This window comes from Ovis canadensis, chromosome 3, assembly GCF_042477335.2.
Source record: "Ovis canadensis isolate MfBH-ARS-UI-01 breed Bighorn chromosome 3, ARS-UI_OviCan_v2, whole genome shotgun sequence".
In the NCBI taxonomy this organism is placed as follows: Eukaryota; Metazoa; Chordata; class Mammalia; order Artiodactyla; family Bovidae; genus Ovis; species Ovis canadensis.
Window position 1 is genome coordinate 80977305 of NC_091247.1, and position 18538 is coordinate 80995842.

General features: G+C 41.8%; 1 protein-coding gene across 3 annotated transcripts in view; it reads left to right on the forward strand.

Annotated features, from left to right (window-relative positions):
* Positions 1–18538, forward strand: part of THADA (THADA armadillo repeat containing) — a 328815-nt gene that overhangs the window by 164031 nt on the left and 146246 nt on the right. For all 3 annotated transcript variants that reach the window (XM_069583453.1, XM_069583452.1, XM_069583454.1), the window contains one exon: positions 13644–13812. In XM_069583453.1, coding sequence (XP_069439554.1) covers positions 13644–13812 — 169 coding nt within the window. The remainder of the gene's footprint in view (positions 1–13643; positions 13813–18538) is intronic.

Genomic DNA, 18538 nt, shown 5'->3' on the forward strand with positions numbered 1-18538 from the left:
AGGGGTATTAATTAGCTTCAGCAAAAACAAATTGCAATCTCTGGAGAATAATCAGATTAAAAGAAACGCTCAAATTTCTCTCATCTAGCAGGAGCACAAATCACTGTTTTAGTTGCTAGTACTGGGAAGATTCATTCAGCTCTCCATTGAGGCAACGTAATTAACTAGATTCTGGAGAAGAGGTTCTACATGATTAAAGGAATTGGAGTTGGTTTAGCCCACGGAAGGGAAGAGTAAGGGGTGACTTAATGACAGGATTCCAGTACAGCTAATGAAGGGTTTTCCTGGGTATAGAAAACACTGGTCATTTGTTCTCCAACTCCGCAGATGCTCAAACTAGAGACAATTGGCTCCCAGCTACAGAAAGATTGAGTGTGGTTTGTATTAGACATAAAACTTCTATTATCAGCATCAATATTGTTATGAGATTAAGCAATAGAGCAAGTCAAGAGAGGTCATAAAGATATTCTGAAATAAAAAAGATAGCTATCTGCCTGGAATGTTTAAATGTCCATTGAATTATAGGATTTTGTTATTATTGAAGGGGACCTTCAAGATCACTTACTCTAATCTCCTTTTACAGATGAGGATGTGAAAGGACATTATGTAACTGGCCTACAGCCACATTTAGATACTAATATTTTAATTTGAGAATGTTTTAAAAGTAGTCTGGCTAATGAGGCACCAAAGGGAGTGTGTAAGAGTTTCTGCTTTAAAAAAAGAAGGAAGTTTCTGCTGAACAGTAGGTTTCACTCCACCAAAATAGTCACTTGAAGCTGATGATTATGTGTATTATTTTTTCCTAAGCCCATGAAGATCCTGCCAGTGTGCTGACCTGTGTCTCTTGTCTTTAAAAATGTTAAAGATTTTTATTCTTGGACATTTTGAGCTTGTCTCTAAATAAATGCTCTACTTCAAAAGACTGTAGATGATTTGACCCAACTTGGCTAATATTGATAGAGGACAGCAGAGGACATTCCCACAGCCCTTGGGGAGCCTGTCCCAGTCTAATACAGGGTTCTCTAGAAACCTTTGGCTGCTGCCTGTGCAGACTACAATTTCCTGGACAGCTATTTCCTGGTGACTAATTTGCCTTCCTTAAAGATAGTGAGTTACACACCCTTAGGTTTTATTTTATTAAACACTAGTTGGAGCAGTAGGAAACACATTTAGGCCACCAGTTCATTGTGTATGGGATCTGCAAAAATGAGTTCAGACCATTGGGGTTAATGGGATAAATTGCTTATACAGGATTGCACATCCATTAACCACAGCAGAAATTGGCACAGTGCACTTTATTTGCTTATGGATACATTTTATTTGGTAACTCATCATTCTGTACATGTTTCCACTAGATCATCTAGAGCAAAAACCGACATGTATATATAGTATTATATTCTCATTTCAAGGGGTTTATGTGAGTCCTAAAAGTGAGATAAAATATTTGAAAGTGCCTTGCACATGGCCTGATACCTGGCAGACACTCTAAACGTTCCCATTTTCCTTTCCCTTTTTCTTCCTTGGGTTTTAGCATGGATATTGGACTCTCTGAGAAATGTAACAGATTCTTGTCAAAAAGGAAGTTCATAAAATTGTTCACATTTATAAGTGTTTATTTTAAAATTATTAGGCTGTGTTAAGTACTCACGTTAACTCACAAGATTTTAATATCTTCTCAGAAAGAGTCACCTGAAAAGTCAAGTTCCATTGGTTTGAGAAAGATGTACTCAGCACCTATGATTTGTCCACCGAATACTGGGCTCACTTTAGGGTGTTTTGAGGGCTTCCCTGGTAGCTCAGTGGTCAAGAATCTGCCTGCAGTGCAGGAGTCTCAGGAGGCGTGGGTTTGATCCCAGGGTCAGGAAGATCCCCTGGAGGAGAAATGGCAACCCATTCCAGTATTCTTGCGTGGAGGGTCCTGTGCACAGAGGAGCCTGGCGGGCTATAGTCCATGGGGTCACAAAGAGTTGGACATGACTGAGTGAAATATATATATTATCTTAAGAAGAGAGTAAGTTTTTTTCTGTATCTTTGTGTAGTTTCTAAAATTGACTATCCTGTCCTGGATTAGTGAACTGAAGACCACTCACTGAATATGGAACCACATGCCCTAAAGGTTAATGGGTTGTGTTTCAACTGTGTGAAGTCACTTAGAGAACTCGACCTCTGATCAGTTCAGGACTATTTTTCTCCAACCCACCACTACCTGCAAGGAAAGGTGAAGACATGTGGAGAGGCCAGGGAGTCACCTCAACCCCGTTAAAGACTCAGTGACTGCCTGAATGTGTTCATCACTCATCTTTAGTGGAGCTGGGCGGAAACATCGGGAGGGCTTTTGCTACTGAGAGGAATGCACAGCTCTTTCCCTTAGTCTGCACAAGCTGCAGCCATCAGCTTCTGCCCTGCACACAGCTTATCCCTGCTTATCCCGGGGGCAGATCCAGAACACTTTTCCAGCTGTCCTTGCGGAGGCCAGTAGACCAGAATGCAGCTGCTTGATCCAGAGTCAGAGAGGAAAACCCACAGATGGACCGGGAGGAAGATGGTGCCAAAAGTTCAAACTAAGTCTAGTAGTTATTTTCATTATGTAGGAAAGTTTTATACCGTTTATGTTAGGTTTTTGTTTTTTTTTTTACTTTATAGTACTCCATTTTACTCTGGGTAATAACTGAAAGTAATGATTCCCTTTTAATCTCTAGGACCTCCAAAGTCTTTGTGTTTATGTTGCCAGAAAGTCTTTACCATGTTTTTCATAGTCAGGACTGAATCATTGTTAAGTTATAACTGCATTTCAGTGCTCCAGAGGAGAGGGGGTAAAAAAAAAACCTCCTTTCCAGCTGTCTAGACAATTTGGTTGGAATCTGAAAAATTAAGTTACAAATTGTATTTGTTGTTGGCAAAAAGTAATGAAAGCATAAAATGAAATTTCAGATGAAATACAATTTTCATACTCTATGTTTGGATATCAGGAAGCAACCAGGGATTAGTATTCAGAAAGCATCCTTTCATTTATTTAGAACATGTTTGTAACTCTAAATAATTAAAGAGTATTATTCAAAGATCTCTTTAAACTGAGCACCGCACTGAATACCTTCCCCTGTTGGCAGATTCCCTTGCTTTATTCCCTCACACTAAAAGGAATGATATGAATGCAGCTAGCCATTGCCACTGCATCCGTCACCGTGTCCTCGCCACGTATGAGGACAAGTGTGGTGCCCAGTTCTTACAGGGACAAGCGAAGGGTGTCAGAGTATTGGAAGCCGATTCCCAACTCCTGGCAGTTGCCATTTTCAGCCCTTTGGAATTAACAGCCTATAGCTCGTTGACCTGAGGAAAGCCTTGGTAATTTGGAGGAAGAGAGGAGATGACCTTAAAAGGATGCTCTTTCTTCAGCTTAGACTCTGGTTGGGAGGTCCCAGAAGTACACACTGTACTTCTCAGATATTCTGATTTGGCTTATTGATTATTTTCAGCATTTCTTTATGTAAATTTTTGTAAAGATCTTAACATGTTGATTTGAGTTAATTTGTAAAGAGCAGTTGAGCTGCTTTGAGCTGCCTGGTAGGTATAGACTCTGGTTGGGATGTCCCAGAAGTACACACTGTACTTCTCAGATGTTCTGTTTTGGCTTATTGATTATTTTCAGCATTTCTTTATGTAAATTTTTGTAAAGATCTTAACATGTTGATTTGAGTTAATTTGTAAAGAGCAATTGAGCTGCTTTGAACTGCCTGGTAGCTATTTGAACTAAACATTCTATGTGTAGAAATTATTTATATATATATATACACACTCGTCTATGAAAGCTAGAAATGTGCAATTTTTAGCTTACCTACTGTCTGCTGCTCTTATTTCTCCCTTACTACCCAAACCAAGAATTATTTTTAAAATCAGACTTCAAAAGTCCTGAACCCATTACCCTTCCAAGAAATATATTTGAGTAAAGAAATCCATGAGCTGTGCAGAGGGCAAGATTACAGTAAATGCAACTTCTAAGTGCTAGCGTTTGAGCTGCAGGAAAAGGAACGAGGGGTTCAGGTGCGGGTAGGCCCTTTGATGAACTGAAAATCAGTAGAGGAGAAGGACAAGTGGAGACTGGCAACTGTGGCCGAGTTGAACCCACCTGAGAACGTGCAAAAAGGACTTCAGGATAGCACTTGTAACAAAAACATATTTCATACTGACAGGACATGCTGAACTGTTTTTTTCAGATTCAGTGGTATAACCTTATTTTTTTTAGTGGTTTCTCTCTTTTATGCATACACACGTACCCACACGTGTACATGTTTCCGAAGGCAAGACTGAAACTAGGAACCACACACAATAAAAAGGAAAAATAAATCTTTGGTGAAGTGGCGTTAGAAACATCATTAGAATTGACAGAAAGTAGAATTTGGGCCCTGGACCTGAGGAATCAAGGCAGCGGACCACACATAAACAAGTCAGTTGGCCCCAAAGAAACTCAAGTCTTCTCTTGTTTCCAGCTCCTCTGGTGGGGAGGGAGAGGGACAAGCCTTTATGAGCCCTGAAGCCTGTTGGGTATCATAAGGCTCTATCTTCAGCCAGTTGTTGAGATAGACAACACTAGAGAGTTTATGTGTGTGGCTTAAGCTTTTAAGTATAAGGCATTTTGCCGTACAAGGCGTTGTGTTTTATATGCTTTGTCTCATTTAAGCTTCACAACAGCCTATGAGATAGTTACCCTTCCTCATTTTATAGATGGTAAAACCTTAGGAGGTTCACTGACCTATATAAGGTTACCCACTAGGCAGAACTTGGACCTAAACAGGTTTTCTGGATTCTAGAACAGGTTCTTAACTCCTGTCTTATTTGCTATATTACTCAGAAACTATAAAGATCCTATTTCTGCTCTCAAGATAATTTTGGTCTAATAGAAAAGAAACTTACAGTTACCGAAGGGGATAGGAGGTCAGGGAGGGATAAATTAGGAGTTTGAGATTAGCAGATATAAAACTACTCAACATAAAATAAACCATAAGGTCCTGTTGTCTAGCACAGGGAACTATATTCAATATCCTGTAATAAATCATAATGGAAAAGAATATTAAAAAAAATATATATGTTATATATATTTATAAAACTAGATCACTTTACTGTATTCTAGAAACTAACACAACATTATAAATAAACTATACTTCAATTTAAAAAATTTTTTTAAAACATCACTTTGGTCTAGCCAACATGATACCTGAGAGAGGAATATAAGCAGGATGTGCCTCTTGCCCTGACACCTGTAAGCGTGCCATTGAAGTGACAGGGTGTGTGCATGAATGCTCAATCGCTCAGTCATATCCTACTCTTTGTGACCCCATTGACTATAGCCCTCCAGGCTTCTCTGTCCATGGGATTATCCCAGCAAGCATACTGGAGTGGGTTGCCATTTCCTCCTCCAGGGAATCTTCCCGACCCAAGGACTGACTCCATGTCTCTCGCAGCTCCTGCATTGGCAGGTGAACTCTTTACCTCTGAGCTACTTGGGAAGCCCTAAGACAGAGCTCAGGAGAACAAAGGATCAGAACGGAAGTTACGCCTGAGCAGAGTTCAGAGGATACAGAAGAGTTCCCTAAGTATGAAGGTGAAGTCGCTCAGTCGTGTCCGACTCTTTGTGACCCCGTGGACTGTAACCTACTAGGCTTCTCCATCCATGGGATTCTCCAGGCAAGAATACTGGAGTGGATTGCCATTTCCTTCTCCAGAGGATCTTCCCGACCCAGGGATTGAACCCAGGTTTATTCCAGTGAGTGTAACCTGCAGTGTGCAAAGGCACTAAAGATGAAACAATATTTGGATTGACAAAACGTGCGTAGAAAGTTTTTTATTTTTGTATACGTAGTATAACCTGTGGCCTCAGCCTACTTCTTCCTACGCAGTCTTCAGAGATACCTTGTGAGGTAGGGTCATCTCAGCTTTGAAGCTTATCTATAGATGAAAAAAGTGAAAGTGAAAGTCACTCGGTCGTGTCCATCTCTTTGCAACCCCATGCACTGTACAGTCTATGGGATTCTCCAGGCCTGAATATTAGAGTGGGTAGCAGTTCCCTTCTCCAAGGGATCTTCCCAACCCAGGGTTTGAACCAGGGTCTCCTGCATCACAGCCAGATTCTTTACCAGCGGGGGAAGCCCAAGAATACGGAATGGGTAGTCTATCCATTCTCCAGTGGATCTTCCCGACCCCGGAATTGAACTGGGGTCTCCTGCACTGCAGGCAGATTGTTTACCAGCTGAGCGACCAGATGACCATTCCCTAAGAGCATCTGGCCATGCTGTAGGAGAAACAGACCATAACGGCATGCATTCTCGAATAAACCTGGTGAGGGATTTGAGATGTAGCTTCTTCAAACTCAGTTTAGTCCCTAAGATGCTGACACCTTGGTCAAGTAGGGGCATCTCGAGAAAGTGGATGGTTATTTTCATCAGCAGCAGAGAGTCCCTTACATTCAAAATTACCTCCCTCACACTGCCGACTAATGTTCTCTCAGCCATTCTGCCTTGTAAGGATTAAATTATGTAATACACGCAGAGCTTTTAAGGAAAGGTCTGGCCCTCCAGAGATGCTTAGTAAATGTTAGTTACTATCATCATCATCTTTATTGTTCTGCTCCACATTCTAACAATTAGGAACTGGTTGGTTCCATAAATCATTCATACCTCAATGTGATTAGGTTGAACCCGTTACTTTGGAAACATTTGGTGTTTTCAAGGCTCTGAGGATTTTGAGGCAGCTGCACTGTTCAAAGTCTTTGGCTAAATTTTGCAGGCGGACAAACCCTAATTAAAATGCAGGATCTGCCCCTTGCTAGTTTTATGACTTTAGTATGTTGGGAAACCTTACTTTTCTCATCTTCAAATAGGGCTGATGATGCTGGCCTTATAATGAAGATTTACTATAAAGTGGTGTTTCTGAAGTGCATAGCCAACTCTGGCACACAGTATTCATTTAATAAACCTCTGTTCCCTTCCTTTTGACTGTGGGCCCTGGGGGGCAGTTTGGGTTCATGGGCAGAAAGGCATAGGGAGGGCACCACTTTCTTGTCAAACCCAAATCTTCCTTCTGTCTGACCCCACTTAGTCACAGCGGGACCCTGATGACCCAGATCACCCACCCTCCTTTCTGGGTGTCCCACTTCAGTTCCTCTACAGCAGCCTGTTTTACTTCTCATGATCCCAGAAGGCTCTGGCTGATTGGCCTGAATTTCCTACTAGATTCTACATTCCCCATGACCTGGGCAGTGATTCTTTCTGGTTCCCTTATTCCTGATAACTCAGTATATGCTTTTGCTGGGCACTCAGTGGATGTCTCCATGCCTGACAGCTATGAGTGATGTCCAGCTACTTACCAGTGAAATGTTTGACCGGAATAGATTCAGAGGCTAAATATAAGAGAGAAACTCCTGAAAAAAAAGCTTAGCCACCACACTGTGAAACTGGATGATGTCAGAAGAATGATTTTTCCCTGCTCAGAATCGTGTATTCTAAAATTTCCAGGGCCCGCCAGGGTTCCTAAAGCCCGAAGGTGTGTTCACCCTCTCTTGAAGATCCTTCATCTCCTCCGGGAAACGACTCGAACTCTCCCTCTAGTTCTCTTTTGTGTGCCGCTTCACACCCTTGGATGTCCTCATGGGCACTGCTGACTGGGTATCGTGAGGCTGTCCGGCTGGCTCCCCCTGAGCTGATGGTTCCCTGCGACAGCATCCTGTTCCTCCCTCCCCACATCTCTAAAGCAGAGTGCTTACCTGCCAGGCACAATCACACTGTGTGCAAAGAAGCAACTGCAGATTCTTGACCTAGATCTGGGAAACTCTGCCCCAAGGGTTTTGAGCGTGAGCCATGAACCTCCTAAAACTGGTGGGAAATTGTATGTGTATGCACGTAAATCTACTGTTCTGGTGAGAGAATCCACAGTTTACATTAGATTCTGAAAGGTTGTCATGAGTCTACAAATGTTAAAAAGGAAAAAACCCACTAATTTAGAGATTTTCCACATACTTGTAAATTCAGGCCCATGTTTTCATTAGCTGGGAGATAGTTTTTGGTCCTCCAATACCCAGGTGTGAGCTACAGCTTGAAATAGCCCACAAGCTCCATTGCGGAGCCGTGGATGGCAGTTCTGGTCTTGGAGCTGCTGCTTATGCATCCTGGAGGGTTCTCTGAGCCTTTTGAGCTGCATTTTACTTTTTGTCCATTAACTGAGGTTTATAATGCCCTCATATCCTACAAGAATGCTGTACAGAGAGATAAGGGATGTGCAGGCATTTATAAGCTGCCAAGGGTTGTACGATTGTGGAGTGCAGGTGTTACTATTACGAATGTGTCATCTCTCATGTTACACAGGGTCAGGAACACAGTAGGCAATTGATACATGTACAATTAAAATGAACATGGCTAGGGTTTATTGAAGGGAGAGAGCTAGAGGTTTAAGACACCAGTGTCTGTGTGTTCTACAGATCCTGTGAACAATTTAGTGTTCAGGCCTAGAACACAGCTGGGGTACTGAGAAAATGCTTTCCAAACTATGTGATAATAGACAAAATGACCTTCGAGATTCAAAATCCATTTGTTTTGTTGTCCAGAGACTTGAAAGAGTAGAATTGAAACTTAAAAGAATAGAAGCCGTCTCACCTTTTTCAGGAGGCCTCCAGAGTCATCCTCATCACTTTATAATGGAGGAAAAAAAAAAAAATCCTCCTTGCCATCATATCATCAATTTATTGTTCTTTTCTTTTTTGAAATCAACCCTGAATATTCGTTAGAAGGACTGATGCTGAATCTGAAGCTCCAATACTTTGGCTACCTGATGCAAAGAGCTGATTCATTGAAAAAGAGCCTGATGCTAGTAAAGATTGAAGGCAAAAGGAGAAGGGGGCGGCCGAGGATGAAATGGTTAGATAGCATCACCGACTCAATGGAGATGAATTTGAGCAAACCCTGAGAGATGGTGGAGGACAGAGGAGCCTGGTGTGCTGCAGTCCATGGGGTCGCAAAGAGCTGGACACAACTGAGTGACTGAACAACAACAGCAGCATTCACACCACAGTCTTAATTCTCTCACTGGGGCCACAGAGAGGCCTGCCGTTCCCAGACTAGACTGATCCCATTGTAACAGAGGCATGGCACATTACTGAAACTGTATTTTCAAAGTACCTTGCTTCTTGGAATGTTCTCATAGACACCATCTCACTGGGGATAGATAACTGCCACTACTCTCTGCACAACAGATCCAGAGAGATTCCTACAACTTGTCCAAGTCACAAACCCCAGTGTCCAAAACAGGATGATGTATTCCTGAAGATCATCTCTGCCTGATTTTGGCACCTTTGCTGAATCAAAACTAGAAAATTCTATGGGAAAGATAGATTTTTAGCTTCAAATATATTCCACTTAGAGCTGAAAAGACTATATCCCCTCACACTCCAGGCCACATATACCCAAAGAAAAGCTGGATCTCATCACACCCGCTTCCTGTCCCTCAGTTCAGTTCAGTTGCTCAGTCATGTCTGACTCTGCGACCTCATGAACTGCAGCGCACCAGGTTTCCCTGTCCATCGCCACCTCCCAGAGCTTACTCAAACTCATGTCCATCAAGTTGGTGACGCCATTCAACCATCTCATTCTCTGTCATCCCCTTCTCCTCCTGCCCTTAATCTTGCCCAGCATCAGGATCTTTTCTAGTGAGTCAGTTCTTCACATCAGGTGGCCAAAGTATTGGAGTTTCAGCTTCAGCATCAGTCCTTCCGATGAATATTCAAGACTGATTTCCTTTAGGATAGACTGGTTTGATCTCCTTGCAGTCCAAGGGACCCTTAAGAGTCTTCTCCAACACCACAGTTCAAAAGCATCAATTCTTCGGTACTCAGCTCTCTTTATGGTTCAGCTGTCACACCCATACGTGACTATTGGAAAAACCATAGATTTGACTAGATGGACCTTTGTCAGCAAAGTAATGTCTCTGCTTTTTAATATGCTGTCTAGGTTGGTCATAGCTTTCCTTCTAAGGAGCAAGTGTCGTTTAATTTCATGGCTACAATCACCATCTGCAGTGATTTTCAAGCCCCCCAAAATTAAGCCTGTCACTGTTTCCACTGTTTCCCCATCTATTTGCCATGAGATGATGGGACCAGATGCCATGATCTTAGTTTTCAGAATGTTGAGTTTTAAGCCAGCTTTTTCACTCTCCTCTTCCACTTTCATCAGAAGGCTCTTCAGTTCCTCTTCACTTTCTGCCATAAGAGTGTTGTCATCTGCATATCTGAGGTTATTGATATTTCTTCTGGCAATCTTGATCCCAGCTTATGCTTCATCCAGTCCAGGATTTTGCATGATATACTCTGCATATAAGTTAAATAAGCAAGGTGACAATATATAGCCTTGACGTACTCCTTTCCCTATTTGGAACTCGTCCACTGTTACCTGTCCGGTGCTAACTGTTGCTTCTTGATCTGCAAGCAGATTTCTCAGGAGGTAGATCAGGTGATCTGGTATTTCCGTTTCTTTAAGCATGTTCCACAGTTTGTTGTGATCCACACAGTCAAAGGCATGGGCGTAGTCAATAAAGCAGAAGTAGATGTTTTTCTGGAACTCTCTTGCTTTGTCTTTGATCCAACAGATGTTGGCAATTTGATCTCTGGTTCCTCTGCCTCTTCTAAATCCAGCTTAAACATCTGGAAGTTCTTGGTTCACATACTCTGGAAGGTTCACGTACATCTGGAAATTTCTTGTTTCATAAAAAAGCCTTTCTCAGTGATCAATGGAAAGAAATAGAGGGAAACAATAGAATGGGAAAGAATAGAGATCTCTTCAAGAAAATTTGAGATAGCAAGGAAAAGATGGGCATAATAAAGAACAGAAATGGTATGGACCTAACAGAAGCAAAAAATATTAAGATGAGGTGGCAAGAATACACAGAACTATACAAAAAAGATCTAAATGACCCAGATAACCACGATGGTGTGATCACTCACCTAGAGCCAGACATCCTGGAATGCAAAGTCAAGTGGGCCTTAGGAAGTTTTCCTATCACTACGAGCAAAGCTAGTAGAGGTGATGGAATTCCAGTGGAGCTGTTTCAAATCCTAAAAGATGATGGTGTGAAAGTGCTGCACTCAATATGCCAGCAAATTTGAAAAACTCAGTGGCCACAGGACTGGAAAAGGTCTAGTTTTCACTCCAATCCCTAAGAAAGGCAGTGCCAAAGAATGTTCAAACTACTGCACAGTTGCACTCATCTCACACGATACCACAGAGAAGGCAGTGGCACCCCATTCCAGTACTCTTGCCTGGGAAATCCCATGGACAGAGGAGCCTGATGGGCTGCCGTCTATGGGGTCGCCCAGAGTTGGACACGACTGAAGCGACTTAGCAGCAGCGGCAGCACACGATACCAAAGTAATGTTCAAAGTTCTCCAAGCCAGGCTTCAACGGTATGGGAATCAAGAATTTCCTGTCCTTAAAGACTGACAAAACAGTATCTTGGAAATTTTTTTTTTAACTTGATAGTTGTGTATGTGTGAGTGTGTATAGTAGAATCTATCCTTCCATTTAAACAGTTTTCCATGAGAGAGGAGTTTTAAATTGCATTTAGTCATTGCTTTAGAATGAATGGTGCTTAATTAAATATTACTTTAAAAATAGGCTTCTTCTCTTTTTCTGTAATTGCATTACTTTTTTGAGGGGCAGTTTTGTTTTACTCTTTAACCTGATTGTGTGCTTTTGGAAAGTACCCTAGTACAGAGTATCAGAAAGCAGAAAATTCTGGCACTTCTCCGACTTTCCATTCTTTCTCCTGTATGGATGCCAGATTCCTTTGGGAAATCATCATTTGTGAAAGGTCAGGAGCAAAAGCAGGGGGATTCTTTAGTGTATGGTTTCTGCTAATTAGAAACTAAACATCTGTAATCATGTCAGAATTGTTTGTATTTGAAAAGAAACATTTATACACAAGTGCTTTTTCAATAACATAAAGCACACTATAACACAAAGTATTATGTGTCAGAGGGGTGGGGGGACAGACAGCCCAGGAAGCTTCCGACAGATGGCTGTACTGGGTGAGGTCATTTGCTAATTAAATCTCAGAGCTTTTTCAGAGTATTTTCTTTTCTCCATCAACTGAAGTTTTCTCACTCACTCCCCCACTAAGCACCACCCCCCCCACCATGGCCAAAGCAAACATTTAACTCCTTTTGCCAATTACAGATCAAATGTTTAATCATTTTAAAGGGAAGATATGTGAAAAAATGGATGAGTTGGCAAAGTCCTGTCAAAACCATTGGGAAATCTCTAGCTCTCTACTGTAGCCTTAGTCTTTGGTGTCTGCTCACGTCATGTTGTAAGGTGAGCTATTCTCCATCCTGGAAGTGTCTGCTGATTGGCCCATCTCTAGCCTGCTGTCTTAGGGGAAAAAAACAACACAGTGTTTTGACTTATCCTGTGCCTCTTTCTTTTCGTTCCCTACTTTCTCCTACCTATCCTTCTCCCCAAGATGAAATCTTGCTTAGATCGTTACATTTGTGCAGAACGTACATCTGTACCTCTACTATCATATTACGATACATGTCAGTGACGCCTCTGAAGTGTGACACTTTAGTCTTAGGGCTTTATCTCTGTACATGCTAAGCGTCAATGGCCCCGTGGGCCTAATGGCCCAGATTTTGCCAGTCATTTTTTCTTGGAATATTGATCAATTTTGGAAAAAAAGATAAGAGGCCATCTCTTTCCCCTACAGAGTCTGCTATCTTCTGGTCTTCCCCATTCTTGTCTTGGTATTTAAGACATTTATATAAGTTGAATTTTTTTTTTTAGTGGGATGAAAGATCTTTATGTCTTGAGGGTTCTAGTCAAGAATTTATTTAAGCTAAGACTTAACCATATTGGGCTTTCCTTCTTTTCTGTGAAGGCTGTCAGGTGCAGTTTCAACAAAATGGTTGTGGACTCTCAGGTTCTAAGTGTTTACAAAAAAGCGGCCTGTAGATGACTTGCCTTTCTAATGACTTCTGTAGAATCTCAAAATAACCTCTTGTCCATGACTTTCACTTACTTAGGAACTGGCTTCTCTCCAAGCTCTTTGGGTGTGAGGCAAGGACTTGGTGACTCAAGGGTCTATCTCTTGTTCTCTTGACAATAAATTCAGAGCCTGTAGTTGGCCATTTCAGACACTCCCCAGTCTGGCCTGACCCTCTTCTCAGCCTGCAGTTCCACTGCTCTCCATGAACCTGATTTAGCCAGACACATTTAACAGTACTGTACCTCAGGGGCTTCTATCCTTCCTTTATGTAGCTGTCCCTGGTTGAAACTGCCTGGTTTCTTTTGGCATCCTTGACCCGCACTTGCTTTCCTGATTTCCATCCTGTGCGATACAACAGCCCACAACCTACAACCTGTGGCAGAACCATAGATGTTAATGATGGTTATGAGAAGAGCAAAGTTTCCTGTAGAACTGATGTGAACAAAGAAGCAAAAAGGCATTTGAAATCAGGGCAGTTTAAAAGCATCATTTGGAATCAGAAGCAACTGCTTCCCCCATCCCTGCCGTGGGATGTCTCAGCCAGAGCCGGATAGAACATCAGCATGCACAAAGATGTGGATGTAGAGATGTGCATTGAATGGGCTTGTGTTTCTGTCTCCTCTCAGATGTGGTCACTCACCTGTCTACCGCTCCCGTGAAATGGCAGCACGTGCCTTGGTCCCGTTTGTTATGATGGACGAAATCCCTAATACCATCCAAACTCTGTTGGCCAAACTCCCTGACTGCACTGACCAGTGTTTCCGGCAAAACCATATTCATGGGACACTTCTCCAAGTAAGTAAAGTCAGTCTTTATGGCTTTTGTCAAATACTGCAAGATGAACTTTGGTGCTGTCAGCAGGTGACGATTTGATGCACAGGCTTTTCACTTTATGCGTAGATCTGTTTTCTCATGCTGAAAGAACAAGTGTTTCTAGGTGTGCTTTTTTTCATCATAAACATGAATGCAGTGTGATTCAGTCAGAACATCTTTTGCATTAAAACCTAGGTTTTCTATGGCCTGCTTTTCCATCTGGCTTTCCTCTCTGGAGAAGCTGTGTCTTTTCCATCAAGTATGCCTGAAGAACATTCTGGGCCACTCCCTGTTCACAGTGAAGTTGTGAGCATTCCTTGATACACGTCAGGCAGCTTAGTACATTAAATGTCAAACCCTTCTTTCCTATTTTCTCTGTGCTACAAGGGAGACGTCTCTTTTGAATAAATAAGCAAAATGACTTACTGCTTTTAACTTAACATTTCTTCTAGGGAAGATTCAAGTACAATAAATGACTGAGAAATAGGCTGCTTATTGAAACAGTCCTTTTTAAACCCTGGCTGTAAATATGGGGATAGGTTGGTATTAGTGGGGTCTGCTGTTCATATGGCCGGTGTGGAGTGGGGCTGGGATGGGATTTAAATATCAGGTCATGCTTCTGATCTGTGAACAGATTTGAGAGATGGCCTTGAGATCCAAATATATGTTCTAAGCCTGCAATCCACACTGCTGACATTGCAGGCAGTGTGTAGAGTTGGTTAAAGCCTGCAACTCTGGATCCAGTCTTGTGTGGGTGTCGATTTCAGATCCACCACTCAGTACCTATACATCTGTGTCTTCTCTTTTGAACCAAGGATAATAATAGTAGTATATACCTCTTAGGGATTTCTGTGAAGAATAAATGAATTAATGCATATAAGGTGCTTATAATAGTACTTGGTCCATAGAAAGATACATAAATATTATTATTATTCTTAGTTTTAATAAATCTGTGCTAAAATGAAAACTGATGTTTTTAGTTGCTAATTCTGTCTAGTCAAGAATGTAAAAGAAACCTGGTTTTTTGCCTTTCGTCCTTGTTTGTTGTATATATTCAACAAGTATTTATTTGTTGAGTGACTTCTTTATACTACTGTGTCAAAGTCAAAATAAAGACCAAGTTCTTGTGTTGAAGGAGTTGAGGACACTAAAAAAGAGGACTTCCCTGGTAGTCCAGTGGTTAAGAATATGCTTGCCAGTGCAGGGGACATGAGTTCTATCCCTGGTCTAGGAAGATCCCACATGCCATGGGGCAGCTGGGCCCATGCGCCTTGGAGCCTGTGCTCACAGCAAGAGAAGCCACTGCAGTGAGAAACCTGCTCACTGCAACAAAGAGAAAGCCCTTTGCAGCCACGAAGTCCCAGTGCAGCCGAAACTAAATAAATACATTTATTAAAAGCAGACCAGAAAATGAGTGTGCTTAGTGCCACCAGGTTGGTCCTGGGGATGTCAGGAAAGGCTTCCCAGAGAAAATGACATCCAAGAAGAGAGTGGAAAGTAGCCAAGGGAAGGGGAGAAGGATATCCACCCTTCAGAGGGAACAGCATTTAGAAAGACTCAGACTGGCTGAGAGTCAGCCCACCTGGGAACTGCAGGGTTGGGTGGGACAAAACTTCTAGGGTGGCGGGTCTCAAACTGGTCTCAAGATCTCCTCACCCTCTTGAAAGTTTCTGAGCATCCCAAGTGGCTTTTGTCTATCGATATTTAATTAGAAACTAAAATAGAAAATAAAACACAGGAACTCATGAGCACACATTCCATTAGTCATTAGAGGGGTGACATCATCACACACCTTGTAGCCTCTGGCAGACTCCACTGTACACTTGGGAGAGAATAAGAATGAAAGAGGAAAGTAATGTCTCAGTGTCATTTTGAAAATAGTTTAATCTTACAAATCTCCTGAAAAGATGGTGCAACTCCCAAGTGTCCCAGACCAGATGCTCTGGCCTCTGTTATGTGCATTATGGATTGTTGGTGGTTTCTTTAGTACAAACTCCTAAGCACTCATCTCCCTTGGTCCTCACTGTATCCCTGTGATGGAGAGGGGTAGGGGTCATTATCTTGGTTATAAAGATGGTACCCTGAGGCCCACACAGTTCTGTCAGACTCTGCTGTTTCTTTGAAGGGAGTCTGTAGTAATGAGTCATGCAGAACAGGCTTTTCAGAGATGCATAGGGGATGCAGCTGAGCTAGAAGGAAGGTTCCGATTGTCGGGGGGCATCCAGTTGTCTTTACTGAAGAGCTGCTCTTGGCCAAACTTAGAAGCAGTGAGACTGACATTGTTTCTTTGCTCTTCCACCAGCGGTACAAATGGGCCTCCCAGCCTCATTCCCCATACTCACCTCGAAAAGGTCTGGCTTGCGTTCTACCAGTCTGTCCAGCAACAACATACAGTCTTTTACTTTGTCTCTGGGCTGCCTTTGCTGTTCTCAAAGTTACTTCTTCGGCTACATAATATGTGAAACACTGTGGGAAAGTCAAAACCCTCTAACACTGGGGTGCTTGTGGCTATTGCTCTTGTTCCTGAGTGTTAGGGAAATGAATGGCTTGTTGGAAAAAACAACAACTATATGGGTGTTGGGTGCTCGGTATTGTGTTTGTGTTTGTCAGATTCCTGTCTTTACCAAGATTGGCTTATACCCTGGTTGAAAAAAGGAAGTCAAAGGCATGTGAAAATCCTTTTGTCATGTCTATTCGGGTGTCTCATCTGTTGCAATAGTTCTGTTTCGCTCTGTTGTTCTTTGTGGGGGAAGCAGGAGGGGTTAAGATGGGGAGGGCTCTCTTCCTTATTCCCTTCTGTAGCATATAGATTCCTTCTCTGCATAAAGCTACCTTTGAAATCAGTAAAAGACCTGCACCTGGAAAAGCGATATTAGGGCTTGAAAGGAATAGTCATCTCCATGGGACTTTCAGAGCCAGCTAAGTAAATAGAAAGTTGTTATTTTTTTCAAAAGCAGGAAATCATTTTGTAATCAGAAAACAAATTCTTTCACAGATCATTTTCTTGAATTATAAATTTTGACATCTTTGAAAAATGTTTACATAAATATATTAAACCTCAGAGTTATCTCTGTAGTATACCCTGCAAACAAGAAATATGCTGAGCTCTGAATTTTGGGGAACTGTGGAAGAAAGACTCAAATTATAGGACATGGAAAAAAGGAAAGAACATGTGGGATTTGTTCCTTAATCATTTTAAAAACCAGAGGCTCGTAATTGCCGTATTGAAATGGATGTAAGTAACACATGTCAGAAAAGGTGAGATTATCCTGCAGGTTCACTAGAGCCAGTGGTAAATGACATTAAATCTCAATAAAGACTAGATAAGAGCCATGGACATTACCTCATTTGGGAACAGCACTGGCAGGGCTGCCCTGTCTTTTAAGTAGAATTAAACATCTGTTCCTGTTGCCAGAATTCTTCATGTTGGGGACTTGACATTATTGCTAGGTTACTTATCACTCCCAAGAAATTGTGTTGGAGTTCACAAAGCTCTCTTGTATGGAGGAAGAGTTTGGCCAGCAATCCTGAGGAAAGATTTATTCTGGTTCTTGGGTACTTAACTCACCTTTGGTTGTTTCATAAGGAAATATATACTATTTGAAGTCAAAGACTGAATTCTAAAGTTTTTTCATTTCCTGCCCATTTCCATTATTTTTCCTATGGTATAGACCTATAAAAGGTAATCCTTGCTCTTTCTTTAATTAAGCTCTTTTATTTGGGTAAGCTGAAGTGGACAGTTGAGGAAATTCAGCTGCTATTAAAGCAGAAAAACCACTTTTGCATTTATATGTATGTTCTAGGCAAAGACATTCTTTTTTTCTTCAGTTAATCCAAATAATCTCCACAATTCTACATGTCCCTTTCCTGGTATTACATTGTCTCTATCTTTACCAGCAGAATCTGTTGAACACTTCAATTCTTTTATTTCAGCTCCCTAAATTTGGAGCCTTGATTTCTGCACTTTGAGAATTCTGGGTTTAAAAGATCCTACTTTCTAGTTGCAGAGCTAAGTAGGATTGCTGTATCCTTGGGTTGACATGAAATATTAACCAGGGATGGGCCACACACACACACACCAGGGATGGGCTAGGCCCACACACTATCACACACACACACACACACACACACACACACACACACACACACACACACACACACACACACACACACCATTCTCTGTGTTTCTGATGAGGAAATTGAGGTGAGCCTGGGAAAGTGACTTGAGATAAAGTCACAGAGATAATCAGGGTACAGAGAAGACATTAAAGCCCACGCGCCTCTTGTGTTTAGAACTTGCTGCCTCCCTGATAGTTATGTGAATAATGACTTGTTATGCCTAGGGAAACCAAATCAAGAATCTATCTTTGCTCTGTTTTTAATCCCTTATCACTCAATTAGTCTGCTTAAGGCTAATTTGATATACTACAACACTGGAAACAAAGAAGTCCGTCCATATTATATGGAGGGACAAAGGATGCCAGTGAGATCCTGCAAAGCTACAACCGGTAAAAGCCCTTTCAAAGTGCTTACTGTCCTTTCTTCCCTCTGCTCATCTCTTTACCATCATTTCTCTTTGGTCTCCCATTTAATACTCCTAACCTGGAAATACAGAATTCTCAGGATCTAGGTCATAGCCAAGTTCACAGTTGCCAAACCTCTGTCTTCCTTGAGGGTGTAACAAAGCCTCTCAAACTTGGGCAACCGT